At 38.9% G+C, this 25,873-nt stretch overlaps 1 protein-coding gene across 4 annotated transcripts in view; it reads left to right on the forward strand.

Moving 5' to 3' along the window:
* Window positions 1-25,873, forward strand: part of KNL1 (kinetochore scaffold 1) — a 63,917-nt gene that overhangs the window by 21,145 nt on the left and 16,899 nt on the right. Inside the window, exons 5-15 of one of the 4 annotated variants that reach the window (XM_079769375.1) lie at window positions 1,403-1,464; window positions 6,494-6,546; window positions 6,759-6,792; window positions 8,378-8,415; window positions 11,260-11,312; window positions 12,246-16,784; window positions 18,431-18,569; window positions 18,987-19,054; window positions 19,685-19,783; window positions 23,131-23,246; window positions 25,562-25,853. In XM_079769375.1, the coding sequence (XP_079625501.1) occupies window positions 1,403-1,464; window positions 6,494-6,546; window positions 6,759-6,792; window positions 8,378-8,415; window positions 11,260-11,312; window positions 12,246-16,784; window positions 18,431-18,569; window positions 18,987-19,054; window positions 19,685-19,783; window positions 23,131-23,246; window positions 25,562-25,580 (5,220 nt within the window). In that variant the 3' untranslated portion in view covers window positions 25,581-25,853. Of the gene's footprint in view, window positions 1-1,402; window positions 1,465-6,493; window positions 6,547-6,758; window positions 6,793-8,377; window positions 8,416-11,259; window positions 11,313-12,245; window positions 16,785-18,430; window positions 18,570-18,986; window positions 19,055-19,684; window positions 19,784-23,130; window positions 23,247-25,561; window positions 25,854-25,873 lie in introns of those variants that run through there. The other 3 variants (XM_079769373.1, XM_079769374.1, XM_079769376.1) reach the window with 3 other exon arrangements.

A 25,873-nucleotide genomic window follows, 5' to 3' on the forward strand; every position in this document is an offset into this window, starting at 1 on the left:
TAGCAATTCCGCTTCTGGTTATATACTCAAAAGAATTGAAAGAAGGATCTTAAGAAATGTATACCCCTGTTCATAACATCGTTATTCACAGTAGTCAGAGGGAGGAAGCACCCAGTGTCCATTGACTGATGAATGGATAAACAAAATGTGGTATCAATGGAATATTATTCAGCCTTAAAAAAAGAAGGGGATTCTGGCCCTGGTGGGTGTGGCTTAGTTGGTTGGGCGTCGCCCTGTGCACTTAATGCTTGTTGGTTTGATTCCCTGTCAGTGCACATGCCCAGGTTGCGGGTTTGATTCCTGGTAGGGGCTGTGCAGGAGGCAGCCGAGCACATCCATTTTTTTCTTCCTCTCCCTCTTTCTTAAAAAAAAAATAAAAAAATAAAAATAGTCTTTAGCATGGGTTAACCTTGAAGCCATTGTGCTAAGTGAAATAAACCAGGCACAAAAGGAAAAAAAAAAAAAAACTTTATGATTCCACTTGTGAAGTACCTAGAGTATAGAGTAGCCAAATTCATAGAGACAGAAAATAGAATGGTGGCTATGGAAAGGTTAGGGGGAAAGGGGAATTGTTTAATGGATATAGAATTTCAGTTTTGCAAGATGAAAAGAGTTCTGGAGATTGGTTGCATAGCAACCTTGATATACCTAACTGAACTGTACACTTAAAAATGGTTAAGATGCTTGAGTACATTATGCTAAGTGAAATAAGCCAGTCACAGAAGGACAAATACTATAAGATTCCACTTACATGAGTTATCTAAAACAGTTAAACTCATAAAAGCAGAGAGCAGAAGGATAGTGGTTGCCAGGGGCAGAGAGGATGGGAAAATGGGGAGTTGCTAATCAACAAGTATAAAATTTCAATTATGCAAGATGAATATGTTCTAGAGATCTGTACAATACTGCCTATAGTTAACAATATCATACTGTGCCTTTAGAAATCTGTTCAGAGGGTAGATTTCTTGTAGAGTGTTCTTAATAAAATAAAAATACGTGTTTAAAATGGTTAAGGTGGTAAATTTTATTTATTTACAATTAAATTTTTTTAAATCTTCAAAATAGTATAGTAAGGTTACCATAATAGGCAACATATCATTTGCTTTATCCTTTGTCTTTTTTCTTGATAGTAAAATAGCCATTCACTCAAAAGAGAGAGAAAGGGCAGTATCTCCTTAAATATATGTTGCTTATGTCAGTATACTTAGTATCATTCACATTGAAAATTATATTTGTGCTTATTAAGTGTTTCTACATTGGGATATCTTGGAGACTGATAATAATCAAAATTAATAATAATATAAAATTATTTCAGATTAAGACTTGGTCTATATGTAGTACTCTGGAGACCTAATTAACAGTGGTTTCATTAAGAATCATATCAAATATTCTCTGCCCTTAGGAACCCAATGCTTCGAGAAATAAGAAAAGCTCTCGCCGAGTCAGCTTTGCAGATACTATAAAGTAAGTTGAAAGGAGAAATAATTTTAAATGACAGTAATGCTTTGTAGTGTGTCAAACTGAATATGTTAGTGCTGACTCAGATAACCTGTGTTTCTAGTAGATAAGCATTAGAGAATTGTTATTTAAGAGGTTGTTATTTAGCATTATGCTTAAAAGAAAAACATTGAGCCCTAGCCGGTTTGGCTTAGTGGATAGAGCATCAGCCTGCAGAAGGAAGGGTCCAGGGTTTGATTCTGGGCAAGGGCACATGCCAAGGTTGCAGGCTCGGTCCCCAGTGTGGGGCACGCAGGAGGCAGCCGATCAATGATTCTCTCTCATCATTGATGTTCTCTCTCTCTCTCTCTCTCTCTCTCTCTCTCTCTCTCTCCCTCTCCCCCCCCCCCTTCCTCTCTGAAATCAATAAAAATATACTTTTTAAAAAAAGGAAAATATTGAAAGTGTTCCCTCTAAAGTCAGGAATAAAACTACTAGGTCTTACTACTGAGAGATGGTCAAAGGTCTGGGTTATACACGCAACTCTAAAGGAAGTGGAGGTATAAAAAAAGGTTATTGGGAATTTAAAAAAAAAATCCTTCCAATTTACTCTCCCTTTTTCCCCCTCCAATTTTATGATTAAAAGTTATAACACAGAGAAAATAGTATCATGAAAACTCAAGTATTCATTTTCAGCTATAGTTGTCAACTATGGCCACTCTTGTTTCACTATACCCCCACTTAGTTCCCTTTCCCCTCCTACTGAATTATTTTCATGTGAATCCCAGATGTATTTCATTAGTTATGTCTTTAAAAGACAAAATATTTTTAAAGAACCTATTAATAATGCTATTATTACATCTTTTAGAAAGCCAACAGTAATTCCATGATATTATCAAATAACTGTTCAATGTTCACCTTTCTCTGACACCTCCCTACCTTCCCCTCCGCAGATTACTTGTGTGACTCAGTATCCTAACAAGTTTAATACATTCCATTTGGTTGATATGTCTCTTAAGTCTCTTAATCTGTAGGTTCTTCCTCCCTTTTTTTTTTCTATTAAAAAACTGAGTTTGTCCTATTGAGTGTCTTATATTCCAGATTTTGCTGATTGTATCCTAATGGGCTAACTTTTTAAAATATGTTCCTCTACAATTGACTTCCTGTCAGTTGGTTGTTAAAGGTGGAAGGCTTGTTTGACTTAAATTTGATGTTTTAGACAAGAATATTTCATAGGTAGTGTCCTGTGCTTCCATCAGATGGTACTTATTGTTCAATTACCTCTTTTTTGTGATGTTAATGGGCATTGATGATCTTTACCTAGATCCATGATTTTTTTAGAGTTTTTGCTAATTGATAATATTCTCATTCTGTATTCCTTTTTTTAAATTTTTTAAAAATATATTTTATTGATTTTTTACAGAGAGGAAGAGAGAGGGATAGAGAGTTAGAAACATCGATGAGAGAGAAACATCGATCAGCTGCCTCTTGCACACCCCCTACTGGGGATGTGCCCGCAACCAAGGTACATGCCCTTTACCGGAATCAAACCAGGGACCCTTGAGTCCGCAGGCCGACGCTCTATCCACTGAGCCAAACCGGTTTCGGCTATATTCCTTTTTTTATTTATTAACAGCACTTCTATTGAGGATTTTCCCATAAAGTTATTTGTTTACTTGAATTGTGATTAATATAGGAAAGGCAGGTTAAATGCTTAGAGGTGTTGTTTTCCTTTATTTATTAGTTTTCAGTTTAAGTTAGTTTTCTAGTATCCTGACTAGTGAGGTATCTTTACCTAAATATCTAAATCTAAGAATCTATTATCATGAACTTAAATATATTCAATGTGTTTCAGTAGTTGTAATTATTGTTTTTATTAATACTTAGACTATTCTATCTTTGACCAGTAGAATCTCTTCAGATTGGTTTCTGACCTTTTAACATAACACCAATAATATTTAATAGCTTCTTTGCTTTGTAGTATAACAAGATTTTCATGTTCATTTTATATATTATTTGTCCCAGAACTGGAATCAGCCATTTCTCCAAGGTGCGGCTCAGTTCTTTTTAGTAGGAAATGGCATTTAGAATTCACAATATGGATGCTATAGGTTCTCCTTACTATTGAATTAGTCATTGTTTCTATGTCATTTTCTTGATGTGTATAGTTGTCTTTTTCTTCTGACTTGTTAAAGTTTCTTAATTGTTAGGGATATCAGCTCTTTTTCAACTGCATTGCAAATTTTTAAGAAATATTTTTTTATTGATTTCAGAGAGGAAGGGAGAGGGAAAGAGAGAAACATCTATGATGAGAGAGAGTCATGGATCAGCTGCCTTCTGCACACCCCACACTGGGGATTGAGCCCGCAACCTGGGTATATGCCTTGACCAGAAATTGAACTGTGATCTCCTGGTTCATAGGTCGACGCTCAACCATGAGCCTGTTTTAATTTTCCTTATTTGGTATTTTCCTGTATAAAAGTTTTAAATTTTTTATATGGTGATATCTGCCCGTGTTTTTGCTTCTGGGTTCTAGATTTGTTAAAAATATCAGATGCCAAATTATTTTTTTAAGTCACCTGTATTTTCTTCTGGTCTCTTTATAGGTTCATTTTATTTAACCCATCTAGAATTTATTTTGTTGTTAATGAGTACAATGGAACAATCAAGTTGATTTTTGTTACTGTTTTTATTTTTAAATCCAAGTCCACATTTTTCATATAGTTGGAAGAAACAGATCAAATATCATTCTTACATTTTTTTATTTTTAAAATATTCTTTCTCCTTCGTAGAAGCAATGACTAAGAGCCCTCAGCCCAGCCTGAACCCTCTCCAATCTGGGACCCCTTGAGGGATGTCCTACTGCCCGTTTAGGTCCGATCCCGGTAGGATCGGACCTAAAAGGACAGTCGGACATCCCTCTCACAACCCAGGACTGCTGGCTCCCAACTGCTCGCCTGCCTGCCTTCCTGATTGCCCCTAACCGCTTCTGCCTGCCAGCCTGATCACCCCCTAACCACTCGCCTGACTGATGCCTAACTGCTCCCCTGCCAGCCTGGTTGCTCCTAACTGCCCTCCCCTGTAGGCCTGGGTCCCCCCTAACTGCCCTTCCTTGCAGGCCCAGTCGCCCCCAACTTCCCTCCTCTGCTGGCCTGGTCACCCCTAACTGCCCTCCCCTGCAGACTTGATCACTCCTAACTGCCCTCCCTTGCAGGCCTGGTCCCTCCCAATTGCCCTCCCCTGCTGGCCATCTTGTGTCCACATGGGGGCAGGATCTTTGACCACATGGGGGTAGCTATCTTGTGTGTTGGAGTGATGGTCAATCTGCATATTACTCTTTTATTAGATAGGATAGAGGCCTGGTGCATGGGTGGGGGCCGGCTGGTTTTCCCTGAAGGGTGTCCTGGATCAGGTTGGGGGTTCCCTTGGGGCGTGGGGCGGCCTGGGCATGGGGTCTGTGATGGTTTGCAGGACGGCCATGCCCCCTGGCGACCCAAGCGGAGGCCCTGGTATCTGGGGTTTATTTATCTTCTACAATTGAAACTTTGTAGCCTAGAGTGGAGCCAAGCCTTCTACTTGCTCCGTGGAGGCAGCCATTTCTGTTGGGACTTAAGTATCTTCATATTTGAAACTTCGTAGCCTTAAGCGGAGGCCTGGGCCGGCCAGGGTGTGTGGAATGCTTGGCTTCCTCCATTGCCGGGGGCAACCCTAGCCTCCTGCTCTTTCCAGCTCCGTGGCTGCTGCCATTTCTGTTTTGATATATGTATCTTCTATCATTGAAACTTTGTAGCCTTGAGTGGAGGCCTAGGCCAGCAAGGGCAGGCGGAAAGCTTGGCTTCCTCCATTGCCGGGGAAACCCAAGCCTCCCTCCTGCTCTCTGTGGCGGTAGCCATCTTGGTTGGGTTTATTTGCATATTTGCTCCTGATTGGTTGGTGGGTGTGGCTTGTGGGTATAATGGAGCGATGGTTAATTTGCATATTACTCTTTTATTAGATAAGATGGTTCTGTCAGTGCTCATTAAAAACTAACAGATTTTAATGTAGTAATTTTGGCACTTCAAATATTACTAGTACCTGATGTAGCAAAGAGGTAGTTGAACTCAAAGTATAATTTACAAAGTATTCCCCCTGATATTTCCAGTGCCCACCAGGCACCATATAAGGTTATTACGTTATTATTGACTATACTAGAGGCCCAGTGCACAAAATTCGGATCGGACCTAAACCGGCAGTCGGACATCCCCCAAGAGGTCCTAGCTTGGAGAGGATGCAGGCCGGGCTGAGGGACAAACTCCCCACCCCCATGTACGAATTTCATTCACCGGGCCACTAGTGTTCAATAAGAAAATGGACATTCCTGTGTTATTCTAATCTTAAGGGAAATGCTTTTAGTTTTTTCCTATTGAGTATGATGTTAGCTGTGGGTTTGTCATATATGGCCTTTATTATCCTATATAATAAATAGGTAATATGCAAATTGACCTGCATGCCCTCGCACACGATGGCCGCCCCCATGTATTCAAAGATGGTCACCACAAGATTGCTGGCAGGGGAAGGTAGTTGTGGGTGATCAGGCCAGCAGGGGAGGGCAGTTGGGGGTGATCGGGCTGGCAGGGGAGGGCGACCTGACCTGCAGGGGAGGGCGACCTGACCTGCAGGGGAGGGCAGTTGGGGGTGATGGGGCTGGCAGAAGAGGGCAGTTGGGGCCAATCAGGCTGGCAGGGGAGCAGTTAGGCGTCAATCAGGCTGGCAGGGGAGTGGTTAGGGGGTGATCAGCCTGACAGGCAGGCGAGCAGTTGGGAGCCAACAGTCCGGGATTGTGAGAGGGATGTCTGACTGCTGGTTTAGGCCCGATCCCTGTCTGGCAGTCGGACATCCCCTGAGAGGTCCCAGATTGGAGAGGGTGCAGGCTGGGCTAAGGGACACCCCTCCTCACCCCCGTTCATGATTTTCATGCACCGGGCCTCTAGTGTTAAGATAAAAACAGTATAAATTGATGCCATAGTGTTCTAATTCAAAATGACAGATTTTCATTAATCTTTATTTTCTTTTCCAGGGTATATCAGACAGAATCTCATATGAAAATAGTGAGAAAGTCAGAAATTGCAGGTAATATATTAATGCAATTCCTGCGAGTCTGTTTTGTATAAAAATTTGCTGTGGGTATCTAACCAGATCATTGATATAACTTATTTTTGATTTTATTGGTTAAAAATTATAACTTGTGTCTTGGGGGGAGCAGTATTTTTTTATTGTTGTTAGTTTTTCTAATGCTTTATCAGAATATCTTTGAAAAACTTTAATTTTTTAAATATTTTTAGAAACAGAAACAAGAGAAAATGTTCTACTTGTACAGTAAGTAAGAAAAATGTGATTCAAATTATATTTTAAAGTTATTTATTCCTACTAAATAAAGTACTTTTTGAATTTGTGTCCTTTTAAAAAACTGTTTTTATTGATTTCAAAGGGAGAGGGAGAGAGAGAAACATTATTGATGATAGAGAATCATTGATTGGCTGCCTTTGCACGCCCCCTATTGGGGACTGAGCCCACAAGTCGGGCATGTACCCTGATCGGGAATTAAACCATGACCTCCTGGTTCATAGGTTGATGCTCAATCACTGAGCAACACCTACCAGGCTAAGTTAATATCCTTTTAGTTTTTTTATTTTTGTGTCCCTTTTGTGGAATACTTAGGAATAATTTAAAAAACAAATTATTGCACTAGCTGGTTTGGCTCAGTGGATAGAGAGTTGATCTGCAGACTGAAGAGTCCTGGGTTCAGTTCTGGTCAAGGGCACATGCCCAGGTTGTAGGCTCGGTCCCAGTGGGAGGCATGCATTGATGTTTCTATCTATCTCTATATTTTTAAAAATATATTTTTTAAAAAAACAAAACAAAACATGTTCTAAAGAAAGGAATGTATACTAGACATTACTTTAAAAACAACCACAAACAAAATAAATTGTTTTGCAGAATTTAATGTACTATTATATTTGACTACAGGCCTGGTGCACAAAATTCATGCACTTCGGGAGGGGGAGTCCCTCAGCCCAGCCTGCACCCTCTCGCAATCCAGGAGCCCTCGGTGGATGTCCAACTGCTGTCAGTCGGACATTCTTAATGCTGCTGCAGAGGCGGGAGAGGCTCCCACCACCACTGCTGTGCTCACCAGCTGTGATCTTGGCCTCTGGCTGAGCGGTGCTTCCCCTGTGGGAGCGCACTGACGACCAGGGGGCAGCTCCTGCATTGAGTGCCTGCCCCCTGGTGGTCAGTGTGCGTCATAGTGACCAGTCGTTCTGCCATTCGGTCAATTTACATATTACCTTTTATTATATAGGACTAGAGGCCCAATGCATGAAATTCGTGCAAGAGTAGGTCCTGGCTGCCTCGGCCCTCACGACCCCAGCTGCCTCATGGCCCCAGCTGTCTCACGGCCCCGGCTGCCTCATGGCCCTGTGGCCCCATGACCCCTGCCCACTGGTTGTTCTGGAAGGTCATCCTGGAAGGTCGTTCCACCGTCCGGTCTAATTAGCAGATAGCTCTTTATTATATAGGATAAGTATGTACACTGTATAGCTTATTCTTTTAATAAAGTGATTAAATACTCTTTCATTTATAAATCCTTAAATACATCAGCTGGTATAAAACAATAAATACCAATCTTCAGATTTTTTTAATTCAAGTTATTTTTATAATATTAATACATAGAAAAGTAAATACCAGTAGCTTTTCAATACATGAAAAGATGCTTATCTTCAGAAAAGAAATAAAGACTATTGAGATATTTTTCATCCAACCAGTTAAGAACATAGGTAAAACATCACTCATTGCTAGTGGGTATAGATTGTAGAAGGCAATTGGCATTATTATTCAACTGTTGTGATTCTTGGTAATTGTTTGTGATACAGATTTTTAAAATATTTTTTTTTAATTTTAGGAATAATACTCCACAGGATAATTTCTGTGAAATTACTGGTGAGTCTGATCAGAATACTTTTCTTACCATATACCTTTCTCTTCATCCAAATTCCTTGATAAGTAATAATCTAAAAAAAACATGATAAAGAGAGTGTGAAGAGACCTCTGTTTGTTACACAAAATTTTTAGTTTAAAATTTCACAAATTTACTTCTTCCAAAACTGCTGTTCCTCTTGTTTCCTCTATCTTAGACTCTCACTCATTTATTTTTATTTATTTATTTAAAAATATTTTTATTGATTTCAGAGAGGAAGGGAAAGGGAGAGAGAGATAGAAACATCAGTGATGAGAATCATTGATCTGCTGCCTCCTGAAAGTCCCCCACTGGGGATTGAGCCCACAACTCGGGCCTGTGCCCTGACCAGGAATCGAATCGTGACCTGGTCAACGCTCAACCACTGAGCCATGCCAGTTGGGTCTTACTCATTTATTCACTCAAGTCAGGAATTGAGTCATTTTTTAATATTTGCTTCATTTTCTATATCTATTCGGCTATATTCTCTTTCTATCCTGTCTCTTAAATATCTTGCGGATCTCTTACTGTTTCTCTATTCCTTCTGCCACTGTTTGAATTCAAGTTCCTATTATTCTTTCTTGGGTTACTGTATATAGTTTCTTATCCTTCGAATCTATTCTTTGTATTTCTAAATCTGATCATATTACCTTCCAGCTAAAAATTGTTGAATGACACTTTTTCGCTTGCAGGATAAAACCCATACTCCTTAGCATAGACTTAGAAAGCCCTTTATGATTTGGCTTGTCGTCTTCTCCAACCTTATTTCCTTTCCTTTATAGGCATCCTTTCCTCTAGCCCAAGGATGGGGAACTCTCTTTCTGCCAAGGGTCTTATATAAATGATATTATAAATGATGTTATAAATAACATTTGTAACATAATTCACAGGCCATACAAATTTATCAACTTAAAAATTAGCCTGCAATATTTGGTCAAACATTTAATTAACTCACCCCTAATGCTTTGGCAGGGCCAGACAAAATTATTTTGGCCCGCTGGCCAGACATTCCCCATCCCTCCTAAACCATGAAGAACCATTTGCAATTCCTCATGTGGACTTTTTTCCTGCTTGTATCCATTGTAAGTGCTATTTTCTCTACCTAAAGTGCTCTCCCAACTATAATTTGCCTAGCATTCTTCTCATTTTTCACTTAGCGTAACTTTAGTGCTTTTCAAAGTAACCAGTTTACAAACTATTACAGTCCATGACTGAAGAGGAAGTTACTCTGGAATGTAAATCAACTGTGGCAGTAAGCTATTATTTTGTGTAGCTAACATTTTTTCTTAGCAAGGGAAATGCTTTAATTTAGCAGTTTAGACTGGCACCATACACTAAGTAGTACTGCCTTAAATGGAGTTGTTGTTGTTTTTTTACAAAACCAATAAGTTAATCACTCTTTCCTGTGTTTTGACTACACTCCTTTTATTTCTCAATCTCTTGTAGAATTTATCACATTGTAGTTTTGGTATTTACTTGTGGCTCTTTTGTTAAACGAAATTTTTTGAGTCCAGAAATTTTGTCTTTTCTTTGTACTTTAGTAGACAGTTGTTTTGGGGATTATAATAGGTTCTGAAGCAATATTTGTTGAATAAATGAGTGGGAACTTAATAAATAAAAAAGGCTTCTAACAAAAAGCCTATATTCACCATGTTTAATCAAGGTTGCTGTAAACTCTTTAAACTATTCTAAAGATTTGCCTTTATTTTTATTTATTTTAATTTTTATTGACTTTAGAGAGAGAAAAAGGGAGAGGAAGAGAGAGAAACATGGATTGTTTACCTCCCATATGTACCCTGATCACGATTGAACCCACTACCTGGGTATGTGCCCTGACCTGGAATCAAACCCAAAACTCTTCAGTGCATGAGATGACAATCCAACTAACTGAATCACACTGGCCAGAGCCTATTTTTACTTACTGTTATTACTAGAGGCCTGATGAACGAAATTCGTGCAAGAATAGGCAGGCCTTCCTTCCCCTGGCTGCTGGCACTGGCTTTCCTCTGGCACCCAGGACCCTGGCTTCCCTCCAGCCGCTGGCAGTCACCTGGGACCCGGGCTTCCCTCGAAGCCCCGGCTTCGTCTGGAAGGTTGTCCAGAAGGATGTCCGGTCTAATTAGCATATTATGCTTTTATTATTATAGGTTCTAAAATGTCTTGACTCTAGTTCTTTATTTTCATTATTGTATCTTGCTCTAACATAAAATCTCATCAAGTTGTATCTGAACTATTACAGTAGTTTCCTTATTGGTTCATCTTTTTCTTGAATCTACTTTCTTCTCCTTCTCTAGTATTATTTTTATAAAATGCACATTTCATCATGGGAATGTCTAGATTCCTTAAGATAGAATAAAAGATGATTCAAACCTCATGTAACCTCTACTATCCAGGAAATAAAAATGGAGAAGTAAATGGGGGGAAAAAGTGATCCAAACTTTTCACGTTTAAAATTTGCGCCACATTTTAAAATATTTTAGTTGCACAGAGAATACAATAACTGTTTCTGTCTCTAACATGGGACAATTAAAAGTCAATAAAATTTAATACCTAAGTCCTTATAAAGGGCTTAGTAACTAGTAAAACTTTAGTAAATACAGTAGCGCCCCCCCGCCCCTTATCAATGGGGAATATGTTCCATGAATTTTCCACTTAATATTTTTAGACCATGGTTGACCATGAATAAATGAGACTGAAAAAAGCAAAGCTGCTGATAAGGCACTACTGTACTTGTAACCGATGAAGAATCTAACAAAAGGAAAATCAGGCTCTTGGTGATATATATTTTTGTCATTGACTATTGGTTTTTTTCTTCTTCTTCTTAATAGGAATGAACACATTGCTTTGTGCTCCCATTCAGACCCAGATGCAACACAGAGAGGTATAAGTTCATACAAGTGCCTTCATATTCAATTTCCCTTGACAGTTGAAACTTTTTAAAAACTCAAAATTTAATGGTAATGGCATGATTTAGGGGTTACCTACCAAAATGGACCTATAGACTGGAAAAACTTCTACCCTTCGAGTTAACTAAGGAAAGTTAAATCACTGCCAGTTTAAATAATAGGTAAATATATTTGTTATATTAGGACTTCTCACACTTTAATGGGCATATGAATCATCTCAGGATTTTGTTTAAAATGTAGATTTTTTTTATCCAGTAGATCTAGCATGGGCCCTGAGATTTTATACTTCTAACAGTCTCCTGGGTCTTACTAGTGCACTGGTCTAGAGACTATACTTTGAGTAGCAAGGAGTTTGACCATATCCTTACAAATAAAATCACTGCATTAAGATTCAAAGAGAATCCAACTTTCAATGGTTCAGAAGTGTTCTACAAATTAGTCAGTTATGCACTTATCCCTTTCTGAGTCTTTTATTTAAAAAGAGAATGACCTATATAATACAGTAATTATCATTTTCATTATATTTGCATTTGGAATTGTCAGTTATTTTTATCTTTTAGTCATTCTAATGGGTGAACTTTTAATTTGTCCACAAACACTAAAAGTATTTCAGGAAGAGAAAGATAGAAACATCAATGATGAGAGAGAATCATTGATTGGCTGCTTCTTACATGCTCCCTACTGGGGATAGAGCCTGCAACCTGGGCATGTGCCCTGACTGGTCAACGCTCAACCACTGAGCTACACCTTGCAGACTAGAAAAAATTTTAATAACTAATTATGTACTACACAGCACACCATTGATTCAAACCAATCATTGATGATTATTTTTACAGTACATGTTGTAAAATACCTTTTTAAAATTTTTATTATATTTGATTTTTTAAAATATTTTGCTTTCATTATAGATTTCAGTTATAGAATACAACCATGAAGAGAAACACTCAAATGACCAGACAGTCATCTTTTCAGATGAAAACCAGATGGACCTGACAGCAAGTCACACCGTGATGATTACGAGAGGCCTTTTAGATTGTACAAAAAGTGACAAGTCCACCAAGACAGATACCACATCGTTTGTGGCTAACTTAAAACTTCACACTGAGGATTCAAGAATGAAAAAAGAATTGAATTTTTCCATGGATCAAAACACTAATTCAGAAAAGAAAATAAATTTCAATGACTTCATAAAAAGATTGAAAACAGGGAAATCTAATACTTCTTCTACAGGACCCGATAAAGAAAATTCTGAGATATCTATTAATTCCATAGAATCAAATAAGGCTTCTTCCATACATCAAATGCATGTATCTCTCAATGTAGATGAAAATAGCAGTAATATGACTAGAATCTTTATTGAACAAGATGATGGGATGAATTTCACCCAGTGTTATACATCCAATATTCAGACTTTGGTTCCCACATCCACTGAAGCCAATTTAAGGGAATTTAAAAGTGATAATACAGTTTATGGTAATGACTTGATGGACTTGACAATAAACCGCACTATACAAATTTTACCCTCTGCAGATAATTTATCTGAAATAGAAAATGAAACCCAGACTGTCATGATGGATGTTACAACAGATTATAGAAATAAAGCTCCAGGAAAGATGACAGTCTTTAAGAATAAACCAAATGCTGCTTTTCCAGACTCTTCCATAAACCCTAAAGGTGACATACATATTACCAGAGGCCATATTATGGGGACAGAAACTCACACAGTCACACAGACTTCTAACCAAGATGTCAGAACATTGGCCATGGTCCCAGAATCTATATGTTTCAGTCCAGCAACTCAAGATTATAAAACATTTTTGTATTCTACTTGTAATGATGCCATGGAACTGACCAAGTGTCTCTCAAGTATGAAAGAGGAAGAAAATTTGCTAAAGGATGACCGTAATTATGCCAAAATGTATCATAATCCAGGTGCCAGCTCTCTTCTCATAGATAAAACAATTTACTCAGGAGAGGATAGCATGGACATTACCAAGAGTCAGACACTTGCAATAGATAATCAAATTTTTAAAGAAGATCAGACAAATGTCCAGGTAACAGCCATACCAATATCTGAAAAAGAAATGATGCTCCAAAATCACATAACTATGTCAAAGGATGAGGAAATGAATGTAAATTGTATCTCAGTTCCTCATGTATCTAAGGAAAGATTACAACAGGGCCAGGCAGATCCTTTGCCTACTTCATTGGCTGGTAAAAAGACTGTAATCTTCACAGGTGAAGATAAAGGTTTGATTAGAAGTCACACAACTAACTTAGGAAGTCAAGCTCCTTTTGCATCTTGTAATCTAGCATTCAAGGATGCCAGCACATTTCACTCTGACAGCAAAAGCCTTTTAGATGAATGGGGGAAAATGACCAAAAGTCATAATGAACTCTCCCAACAACCAAAAATAATATCTGAAAACATCCTAACTGATCCCTTGGACAAAGAAATAGATCAAGTTTTGAAGATTTCACCCTATCTTGATAAAGTTTCTTCTCAGCCAGTTGATATTAACCAGGACAAAGCAGCAAGCTATAATATAGTTTACTCTGGTGGAGATCTTAATAAACAAGTAGCACTGGGAAAGAATAGAGATACAGTTTCATGTGAGCAAGCTTTGTTTCCGACCACTAAACTGTCTTCATCAGAAGGCCAATCTGCCATGGAAAATCATAATACTGCTGTTAACAGTCATATAGTTAAATCTGTACCAGACCAGAATTCTAAACTGCCTGAGCCACTGAGGAAAAGTTTAGGTAATCCCACCCTTGACTGTTCTTGTGACAAGACAATTACTTGTTCAGAAGTGGAGCAAAATATGGATCTAACCAAGAGTCACACTGTTGTCATTGGATTTGGTCCTTCTGAAGTACAAGAACTTGGTAAGACTAATTTAGAAAGAACTGTACTTGCAGACAGACCTGACTTTGAACTATCCAAAAGGAAAAGCCTAGGAAAAATAAAAGTGACTTCTGCTGAGGAGAGAGTTTTCTTTCTGGAGAATGGTGAAAGTGACCATTCAGCAGCAAAAGTCAGCCAGCTAACACTTCTTGGGGACCCATCTAATAGTGGTCCTATAGAGAAATCTGTAGCATTTATAGCTGATGAGAACATGGAAGTATCTACATCATCTGTTTGGAAAAATGACAGAGATGTACAAAAGCCTGGATTTTTTAATGAATATTTGTCAGGCAAAAGTCAAAGAAGGAAAAGCCTTAGACTCAAAGATGACAAGCCCATTGCATTTTCAAGTAATCATAAAAATGATATGGATATCATCCAGAGTTGTACAGTGGAAATAAATAACAAAAATGCCATAGAAGATAGAAAAGATTCTCTGTCGGTGCCCTTGGCAGGAACTTCTAAAACTATTTTGTACACATGTGGGCAGGATGACATGGAGATCACTAGAATTCACACAACTGCCTTAGAATGTAAAACTGTCTCACCAGTTAAAATAACCACTAGGCCAATGGACAATACTGTATTGTTTATAGATAATCACAGTGATCTGGAAGTCACCAAGTCTGATACTGCTTTCATTGATTGTCAAGCCACAGAAAAAATACTTCAAGAGTGCCCTAAATTTGGAATAGTAAAAAGAAAAACCTTGGGTGTTTCTTTTCCTAAGGATGGTAGCTCTGTTCAAGAAATCACTAAACAACAAGCACAGGCTATAGAAAACAAAATTGTTCTTCATACTGAGCAAGAACACCAAGTGATACCCTGTTCTAATACATTGTCTGGGGATCAACCTCAGATAGAAATCATCAAATTCCATAGCACTGCTATGGATGAAAAGGTCATGGCAAAAGTTGTAGATAAGGCCTATACATTGGAAAAAGCCAAACTTGAAAACTGCCACTTAAATAGCACAGGTAGAAGAAATGTGGATTTTACAAACAGTCATGCACCTGCTATTTGTGGATCCAGTGACAATTATTCCTTTCTACCAAATGTTATTTCCTCTGTTGATAATTTGGAAGGGAATGTCATGTCCTTATGTGATAAAGATGAGAAAGCCAGTAATTGCCCAGTGCAAAATGATCTTGCTTATGCAAACAAGTTAGCCAGTGAATATTACTTGAAATCTGAGGCACTGCCTCTCTCTGCTCCTTGTTCTGTGTTAAAGAAGGAAAAAGTTATTCAAACTAATACCCAAGGACAGCTAAATGACTGTGTCATAACAGTGCTCAAAGATAAAGATCTGATTAAGGAGCCCCCAAATCTATTAGCTAATCAAACTTTAGTATATGGTCAGGATTTGGGAAACATGACTAAACTTGATTCAAAGCAAGTATCTTTTAAGTTTCCAGAGGATCAAATGGAAAACTTTGTTCATAATACAGAACATAATTTAAAGCAGATCTTTGTTGATGATGTTTGTGTTGATTCTCCACTTCATCTCTCAACTCAGCTATCTCCATTACCTCAACAAGGGCAGAGTATTGTTAATAAAGATGAAGCAATATTGGCTCAAGCTGGAAGTAAGAATTTAAATATTCTAAGAAATTCCTCTGTACCCACATGTGAAAATGAGTCCAAAATACTCAATAATGAGAAACAGTTGACTGTAGCCTGTGAAAAAGAACTGAAGAAAAATATCCGAACAGCTAAATGTAATATAGCCGTAGATTTCCACAGTAACTCAGACTTGACTAAGCATATTCAAACCCATGCCAATCCTAAAGAAACATCAGATCCTGTAATTGCATCCAATGCTGCAAGTTTTAGTAGTGGCAAACAAAATCTGAATAATTTGAATGGGAAAACTGAAGAATTTTTAGATATCCAAGCTTTTCATATACCACCTTTTCCAGAACAATTACTTGAGTTAGTAAATAAGGCAGACAGTGATATGAGTATAGTGCAAGCTACAGAAAGAAATAATATTAGCACAGTGTCCAACAATGTTAAAGATGATAGAGATGAAGAAAATAAATTTTTTCATAATGGAGCTGAAACCAACTCAGTACCAGTTGTAAAAGATAAAATAAGGAGATGTTCTTTGGGAATATTTTTGCCCAGATTGCCAAACAAGAGAAATTGTAGTGTCACTGGTATAGATGACCTGGAGCAGATTCCCTCAAATACAACTGATTTAAGTCACTTAGAAACTCAGCCGGTCTCCAGTAAGGATTCAGGCATTGGATTTATTGCAGCTAAACTGAACTTAAGTCCATCTCAATATATAAATGAGGAAAATCTTCCTATATATCCTGGCGAGATTAATTCCTCAGACTCTATTAGCATAGAAACTGAGGGAAAGTCTTTGATCGAAACATACCAGAAAGTGATTTCACCATCTGAAAATAAAATGAAAGAAACCTGCAATAGCCAAAAAAGAACCTGGGTACAAGAAGAAGATGATGATACTCAGAATGAGAAAAAAATCAGAAAAAGTGAGATTAAGTTTAGTGATACTACACAAGATCAGCAGGTGAGCTCTGTCTTGAACTGATGAATGTTCTTGTTTTTTTTTAAATTATGAGTATTCTTGAATTTTAATTTTAGTTTTGGATAAGCAGGAATTTATTATTTTTAGTTATAGAGCTGAAGAAACATTTCTTTGTAAAATCTTAAGGAATTAATGAACAGACTTAAAAATGATTTGAAGTGAGAAATGGTCACAAAAAATGAAATGGAAAGTAGTACAAAAGTTAATGATGAAATTGTGTAATTCTAAATATTCTGTCACCTTTGGTGATTTGTTGTGGTTTTGCATATGAAAATTCCTAGGCAAAGTATATGTAATTTTAACTAATTTATTTATTTTTATTGATTTCCGAAAGGAAGGGAAAGGGAGCTAGAAACATCAGTGATGAAAGAGAAGCATTGATTGGCTGCCTCCTGCATGCCCCCTACTGGGTATCGAGCTGGCAGTCTGGGCATGTGCCCTTGACTGGAATCGAACCCAGGACGCTTCAGTCCACAAGCCAATGCTCTATCCACTGAGCCAAACCAGCTAGGGCTACATGTAATTTTATTTTTTTTATTTATTTATTACTAGTAGCCCATTTGCAGGAAAATCCTGCAAGCGGCTGTTGCGGCCACGTGCGCTGCTGCTGCCGCCGCCTTTGCAGCCACCGCGCCTGCACCCGCTCGCCACTGCCGCCCGCCCCGTTCCACCCCGCTCCGCCCCGCCCGGGCTTTCCCTCTGGCAGCCACCTTGCTTTCCGCTTTTCCTCCCTCTTCCTTCTAAGTTGTCTTCAGTCTTCACTCCTCCCTCTCTCAGCGTATGCAAATTAACTGCCATCTTTGTTGAGTAATTTGCATACTCGCCCTGATTGGCCGGTGGATGTGGCTTTGGCTGGTGGGCGTGGCTTGGGAGTAGCGAAGGTGCGGTCAATTTGCATATTACTATTTTATTAGGTAGGATTTTTAATATATTTTATTGATTTTTTACAGAGAGGAAGGGAGAGGGATAGAGAGAAACATCAATGAGAGAGAAACATCAATCAGCTGCCTCCTGCACACCACCCACTGGGGATGTGCTCGCAACCAAGGCACATGCCCCTGACCGGAATCGAACCTGGGACCCTTCAGTCCACAGGCCGATGCTCCATCCACTGAGCCAAACCAGTTTCGGCTACATGTAATTTTAAAAGTCATCTTAAGTATTATAAATACTTGGAGGGTAAAAAGTCAAATAAGTCTTGGTCACCAAGTGTAAAAGCACTGAAGCCTGGAAATGTTTCTTTTCTATACACTAGCCAGTACCACCAATATTCTCTTCTGGTTTTCTGGAGTGTGGTAGCCCTAACTCTGTTGGCTAGTAGTTGAATAATTGTGTAGGTCAACATTTGATAGCTCGTAGGATCTAGCTATAACTTAGATACATCTGAGAAATAATTTGCTTATACAGTGTAATGCAAAAAGTTGTTTCTATGTATTTTAAAATAAAATTACTTTTAACTCTAAAGGCTTCAGTTGTATGTTAATTATTTGAATTCTTTGCTAAGGAATCTCTAAGAGTTATATTATACATAAATTTTATGTTAGTATTTCTGTTAGTGTTCAACAGTCATTATAAGTATACAGTGTTAAAATTTTATCCTGATGTTGTTTCTTAATTGATAATTTCAGATTTTTTATCATCATGCTGAAGGAAATACAGATAAAGATGCTAATAGTGTATTGATAAAAAGCCTGGGCAGGACCCCATCTAGTTGTAGCAGTTCTCTGGATTCAATCAAGGCTGATGGGACCTCTCTGGACTTCAGCAGTAAGATAATGTTCATGAAAATTAATTTTAATAGAAATTATCTATTGACTTGACTAATAAAAACTTTATTTCAATTCAGGAGTTGTTTGAAATTTGTGTAACCTTTTGGGGAGGTATAAGTAGTTTATAAGTAAAATAATACTTTATATTTAATTCTTAATTATTTTAATAAATGGAGAAGTGAAATACAACATGAGGTAGAGTGATTTCCCTAAGAGGCTTATAAAGTCAGTAGAGAAACATTGAATGGAGCTTTAAAACTGCAATATACTTTGACTTACAAATGACTGTCTTCCTAACAAGATCCTAATGGATAGCTTCAAAAGCATGAACCACACATAAACCTAAATGATAACTAAAAAATTAAGTTTACAGTTTAATTTTGATTTGTTCATCACCTGAATGCCTTACTTTCAGCATACCGAAATAGTCAAATGGAACCACAGTTTCTCACAGACACTATTTGTGAAGAGAGCTTGAAGGAGGTATGTTAAGTATTTCTCATTTCTAATTCAACTAATTTCCTAATTTTGTTTTTCTTTTTTAATTTTTAAAAGTTATGAAATATTTTGTTCATTTATTTATTTTTAATCCTCACCTGAGAATATTTTTCCCATTGATTTTTAAGAGACAGTGGAAGGGAAGGAGGAGGGGAAGAAAGAGAGAGAAACATCAACTGAGAGAGACACATTCAATTGGTTGCCTCTCAAACCTGCAACCAAGTTATGTGCCCTTGATGGAATTGAACCTGAGACCCTTTAGTCCAAGGGTCAACACTCTAACCACTGATCATACCGGCCATGTTATTAAATGTTTTAAATATATAGAAGAGTTTTCTTTTCTCTGTTGAGGACCCAACTTGGCAGTTAATTATATGAATATGAAGTAGAAATAATGATTAGAAGAACTAAGTTTTGTTATTTTTTCCCAATTCTACTGATACTGAATAACCTTAAGAAATAAATTTTAGATATCTGTTCATGTACAGCTTACAAGTAGCTGGATAGTATTTCCACAAATATATGCAAAGTACTTTAAGCTATTTGAAACAAATGTTAAAATCAAAATGAGCTCACCTTGAATGGTTATGCAAACTTTTTTTTTTCTTTCCTCAGAAACTCAAAGATGGGAGAATAACAATAAAGGAATTCCTTATACTTCTTCAAGTCCACATTTTGATACAAAAACCCCGACAGAGCACTCTCCCAACCAAAGTAAGTGCAATTTTTGGCAAAATAGTTGCCTCAGATAGAATATATTGTACTTATTTACTAAACTGCATCAAAGTAAGCATTTATTCAGAAACAAAAAGAAAATCTAACAAAGCAAAATTTCCTATAAAAGTTTTTCTGTAATAGAAACATTTGTGGTTAGCATAAAAACTGATATTTTATTTATGTCATGGATTTTCATAAGGTGAAGTTTTATTTTCTCATTCCTTGCCATCTATTTTGTTTTTGATACTTTTTCCTGGACATATGCTCTTTCCCACCATTAAGCAAATCTAAAAATAGCAGTTTTTAATAAACATTTCTCAAAATAAACATGTAAGATCATAGAATATTTGACCAATACAATCAACAAACTAAAAAAGATTAATAGAAAAACTTGTAGTTCTTTCATAAGAATTTTTTTCTTTTTAGTCTGTTGAACATTAAAAAAAGAATTAGTTAGGCCCTTGCCACAAAGACAACATTAACAAACTGAAAAAAAATGGAGATTTTATGGACCACATCATCTGACCTTATCCAATAAAATTAGAACTAATAAAAGGACTAAACATTCTTTAGGTTCTTAAAAATTAAGAAACACACTTCTGAATAATTTTTAAAAATATATATTTAATTTTAGAGAGGAAGGTAGAGAGAGAGAGAAACATCAGTGACAAGAGAGAATCATTGATTGGCTGCCTCCTGCACGCCCCACACTGGGGATTGAGCCTGCAACCTGGGCATGTGCCTGGATCGGGAATCAAACCATGACCTCCTGGTTCATAGGTTGCTGCTCAACCATTGAGCCATGCTGGCCAGGCTAGATAATTCTTATATCAAAGAGGCAATCAAAACTATTTAGAAAGCAAAGGAATACATTTAATACCAAACCTATGGAACATACAGCAAAAATTAAACTTAACAGGAAATTAAAAGCCTCACATATCCTATATAATAAAAGCCTAGGTGGCATCACGCGACGTCGCCACAAGATGGCTGACCTCGCTTCATCACAAGATGGCCACCACAAGATGGCTGGCAGGGGAGGGTAGTTGTGGACAAAAGGCCAGCAAGGGATGGCAGTTGGGGGGAGACCAGGCCTGCAGGGGAGGGCAGTTGGGGGCAAGATCAGGCCAGCAGGGGAGATAGCTGGGGCCAATCAGGCTGGCAGGGGAGGACAATTGGGGGCAATCAGGCCGGCAGGGGAGCAGTTAGGCGTCAATCAGGCCGGCAGGGGTGTGGTTAGGGGGTGATCAGGCTGGCAGGCAGAAGTGGTTAGAGGCAATTAGGCAGGCAGGCAGGCAGGCAGGCGAGCAGTTGAGAGCCAGCAGTCCCGGATTGTGAGAGGGATGTCCCCCAAGGGGTCCCAGATTGGAGAGGGTGCAGGCCGGGTTGAGGGACACCCCACCCCGTGCACGGATTTCGTGAACCGGGCCTCTAGTCCTATATAATAAAACCCTAATATGCAAATCAACCGAACAGTGGGACCACCGGTCACTATGACACGCACTGCCCACCAGGGGGCAGATGCTCAACACAGGAGCTTCCCCCTGGTGGTCAGTAGTCCGGGGGAGCACTGCTCAGCCAGAAGCTGGGCTCATTGCTGGTGAGTGCAGCAGCGGTGGCAGGAGCCTCTCCCGCCTCCGCTGCAGGCGGGTGATAAGGAGCAAGGGGTCCTGGACTATGAGGGGGATGTCCGACTGCTGGCTTAGGCTCGATCCCCAGAGATTGGGCCTAAGCCAGCAGTTGGTCATCCCCCGAGGGGTCCCGGACTGTGAGAGGGCGCAGGCCAGGTTGAGGGACCCTTCCCCCTACCCCCTCAGTGCACTAATCTCGTGCACCGGGCCTCTAGTCTCTCTCTCTCTCTCTCTCTCTCTCTCTCTATATATATATATATATATATATATAGACACACACACATACATACATATACACACACACACACACACACACACACACACACACACACACACAAGCCTAAGTGACCTTTACGACCGAACGACCAGTCACTATGACATGCACTGACCACTAGGGAGCAGGTGCTCAACGCAGGAGCTGCCCCATGGTGGTCAGTGCGCTCTCACAACCAACCTTCCGCAGCTGGCCAACCTCCTGTGGTCCCTCCCCCTGGCTGGCCACAGTCCCTCCCTCTGGCCGACCAGCCCCAATCGTCCCCCGATCGGCCCATATCGGGCTGGCGATCAACCTCGCATGGTCCCGGCTGGCAAACTCCTGTGATCCCTCCCCCTGGCCGGCCGGCGCATCCTCCCATGGTCCCTTCCCCCAGCCAGCCCCAATCACCAGCCAGGCCTAGAGACCCCACCCGTGCATGAATTTGTGCACCGGCCTCTAGTTTTTATAGAAGAGAGTCTAAAAATAAAGGAATTAATTATGTTCATAACAGCAAAATTTACAATAACTAAGATCTGGAAATAGTCAAAGTGCCCATCAGTAGATGAGTGGATAAAAAGGCTGTGGTACATTTATACCATGCAATACTATGCAGCAGTAAAAAAGAAGAATCTCTTACCCTTTGAGACAGCATGGAGGGACCTGGAGTGTATCATGCTAAGTGAAATAAGTCAGTCAGAGAAAGACAAGTATCACATGATCTCACTTAGGAATCTAATTAATAAAATAAACTGATTAGTGGAGTCCAAAGACATGGAAGCATGGAACAGAGTGTGGAATCTCAGAGGGAAGGCAGGGGAAGGAGAGTGGGCGTGTGGGAAGTAATCAACCAAAGACCTTGTATGCATATATGCATAACCCGTGGACGCAGACAGTGGGTTGGTGAGTGCCTGGCGTTGGGTGTGATGGTGGGCTGGAGGGGGTTGATGGGGTAAAGAGGGGGCATACATAATGCTTTCAACAATAAAGATTTTAAAAAACAGTGAAAATAAGGAATTATTAATACTTTAAGAAATTGGAACAATAAAATGATATCCATAAAAAGGCAAGAAGACAATTAATGCAGGTAAATGGCAAAAGCTAATGTATTTTTAGGTATTGATTTACTTAAAATAATGTATAGCCATTTTATTTTTATTTTTTCCAGCTTTATTGAGGTATAATTGACAAATAGCACATAGCCATTTTAAAATCATTTAAAATCCCATGCGAGTGGAACATATAGTTTCCCTATACATCTGTGGAAAATGGACTTTGATGTCAGAGACTTGAATTCAAATCCCAACTTATAACTTTACTGGGTGTAAGAATTTTAATAGAGTATTCACATTTTTCTTTGTAGAACTTTTAAAAATAGGCACTCTGAAACTTGAAACAGTTCTTAAACATGATTTGTTCTCAAAATACCAGTTTTGAGGGACTGATTTTTTTTTTTTCAGTTTACTATAAACACACAACCTACTCCAGAAGATCTGATGTTAAATCAATATGTTTACCGACCCAAGATACAGATTTATAGAGAAGATTGTGAGGCTCTTCGCCAAAAGATTGAAGAGTATGAAAGTTTTCATTTTTTTGTGTTTGTTGGATGGGTGAACATCTGTGTGGTAAGGTTTTGATGAGAATAACACTATAGAAAAAAGTTGATGGCATTAATCAGTGGTGTAGTACAGTATGTTTATAGAAAGAGCTTTGGCTTTCAGATTGAAGTTTAATCCTGTCTATTACACTAATTGTGTAACATTATGTAAGTCATTTAACCTTTATTTCCACATCTATAAACTGGGAATAATAATACCTACTCAGCAGGCAGATATGAACAGTAGAAAATAGTATATATAAAATGTTTTCATGCCATTTTTAGCAAAAAGTGTGTCCTCAGTGAACAATAATTATTAAATTATCTACCTAATAAAAGTAACATGCTAATTGACTGTACCTTCGCGATGTCCACCAGCCAATCAGGAGTTGCAGATTAACCCAACAGAGATGGTGGGTTAATTTGCATATCTAGGCTCTGAGCGGCCAGGGGGCGGGGCGGGATGCTTGCATTGTCGCCACAGCGACAATGCAGGCGTTCCGCACCACCCCAGCCACTCCAGGCCTCTGGGCAGCGTGGGAAGGCGGAAAGGCGGCTCCGGGCCAGAGCGAAGGTGGTGCCGACAGCCAGGGGAAGGAAGGCCCATTCTTGCACGAATCTTCATGCATCGGGCCTCTAGTGATATCATAAATTGATTGCAAAGGAACATCTTCAAAAGAGAGATGTCTCTTTATAGACTTATATATAGTGCTTAAAATCAGGAATGCCTTAGGGTTTATAATTTTATCACATTTGCCTTTGATTTGCATGTATAAAAGAACATGCTTTCCTCAGACTGTAGTTTAGTGCTTTGGGATATATAGATGCTGCAGACTAATTTACAAATTTGATAGAGTATACCTAGATTCTCAAAGATAGAGCAGGACTTGCAACCCAAAATAATGTTTATATCATACTTATGTAGAACTGTCAACTAAATTTGAACCAGTCTAACAAACAGAAAAGTATATAGTTTTAAAAATAGAGACTTTAGATGCTGTTAAATTATTATGCTGCAGATTTGGCTGATTATGGCTTATTTATTTAATAAATGTACATATTGAGCACCTACTGTTTTAAGTACTGGGGTTCTTCACTGAACAAGACAAACAGGTTTCTTCATGTTGTTTAAATGAGTTGGGCATCTGATGATTTGTTTAAGAATGTTTTATTTTGAATGAAATACAATGACTAGTCTGTTTAGATGTGGTCTACTATTTGATTTGCACTTCTATGCCTGTATATAATATCTGAACTCTGGTAAAGATTTATTTCTTCTGCTTATTAACAAAAGATTAAAAATATATATCTTTGCTACTTTTCTACAAGCTATTCTGTAAAGGTGAGATAGGACTTTGAACTGAATTGGAAACTTTTATTTAAAATAACTAGAGGGCCAAAACCAGTTTGGCTCAGTGGATAGAGCATCGGCCTGCGGACTGAAAGGTCCCAGGTTCAATTCCGGTCAAGGGCATGTACCTTGGTTGCGGGCACATCCCCAGTGGGTGGTGTGCAGGAGGCAGCTGATCGATGTTTCTCTCTCATCGATGTTTCTGACTCTCTATACCTCTCCCTTCCTCTCTGTAAAAAAATCAGTAAGATATATTTTAAAAAATAAAAATAAAATAAAATAACTAGAGGCCCAGTGCATGAAATTCATGCATGGGTAGGGTCTCTAGGCCTGGCTGGCGATCAGGACCCATCTGTGGGGCGACCGGCGGGTTAATTGGGGGCCCCCGCTGGCACCCGCCTTGGCTGGCCTGGGGCCTGTGAGCTGGGGGCAGCTCCTGTGTTGAGCGTATGTCCTCTGGGGGTCAGTGCACATCATAGCAACCGGTCGTTCCACTGGTCATTCTGCCATTCAGTCAACTTGCATATTAGACTTCTATTATATAGGATAGTTACAGCCCTGGTGGATGTCTCTCAGTGGTTAGAGCGTCAGCCTGTGCTCCCAAAAGTCTTGGGTTCGATTCCCAGTCAGGGGCACATACCTGGGTTGCGGGTTTGCTCCCCAACCCTGGTCTGGGCACATACAGGAGGCAGCTAGTCCACGTGTCTCTCTTCCATCAATGTTTCTCTCCCCTTCCACTGTGTCTGAAAAGAATGGAAAAAATATCCTCAAGTCAGAATTAACAATAAAAGTAAATAACATCACAATTATGCATTGACAGGCCTTAAGGATTCTTTATTAGCATCATGTTTTCATATTGGAAAAGCTGATAACATTAGGATGAGAATTCTATCTGTGAGAAGTTTTGTTTTGTTTTTAAATTTGATTTTATTGATTTCAGAGAGGAAGGGAGAGGGTGAGGGAGAATCATTGATTGGCTACCTCTTGCACTGCCTACACTGGGGATTGAGCCTGCAACCTGGGCATGTGCCTTGACCAGGAATGGACGCTCAACCACTGAGCCATGCCAGCCAGACAAGAAGCTTTTTTGATTCATAATATTCTTGAACTGTTCTACAAGTGTTGAAAAATAATAAGGCTGGTCACTGTTCTTTAGTGAATTCCCCTCTTTTAATGTAGAAAAAGAACTAGAAAGATTTACTATACCTGTAAATCTGAGTTGATTCATTGAAGCCGACTTCTGAACTCTATG

Source organism: Cnephaeus nilssonii (assembly GCF_951640355.1).
Source record: "Cnephaeus nilssonii genome assembly, chromosome: 4".
In the NCBI taxonomy this organism is placed as follows: domain Eukaryota; kingdom Metazoa; phylum Chordata; class Mammalia; order Chiroptera; family Vespertilionidae; genus Cnephaeus; species Cnephaeus nilssonii.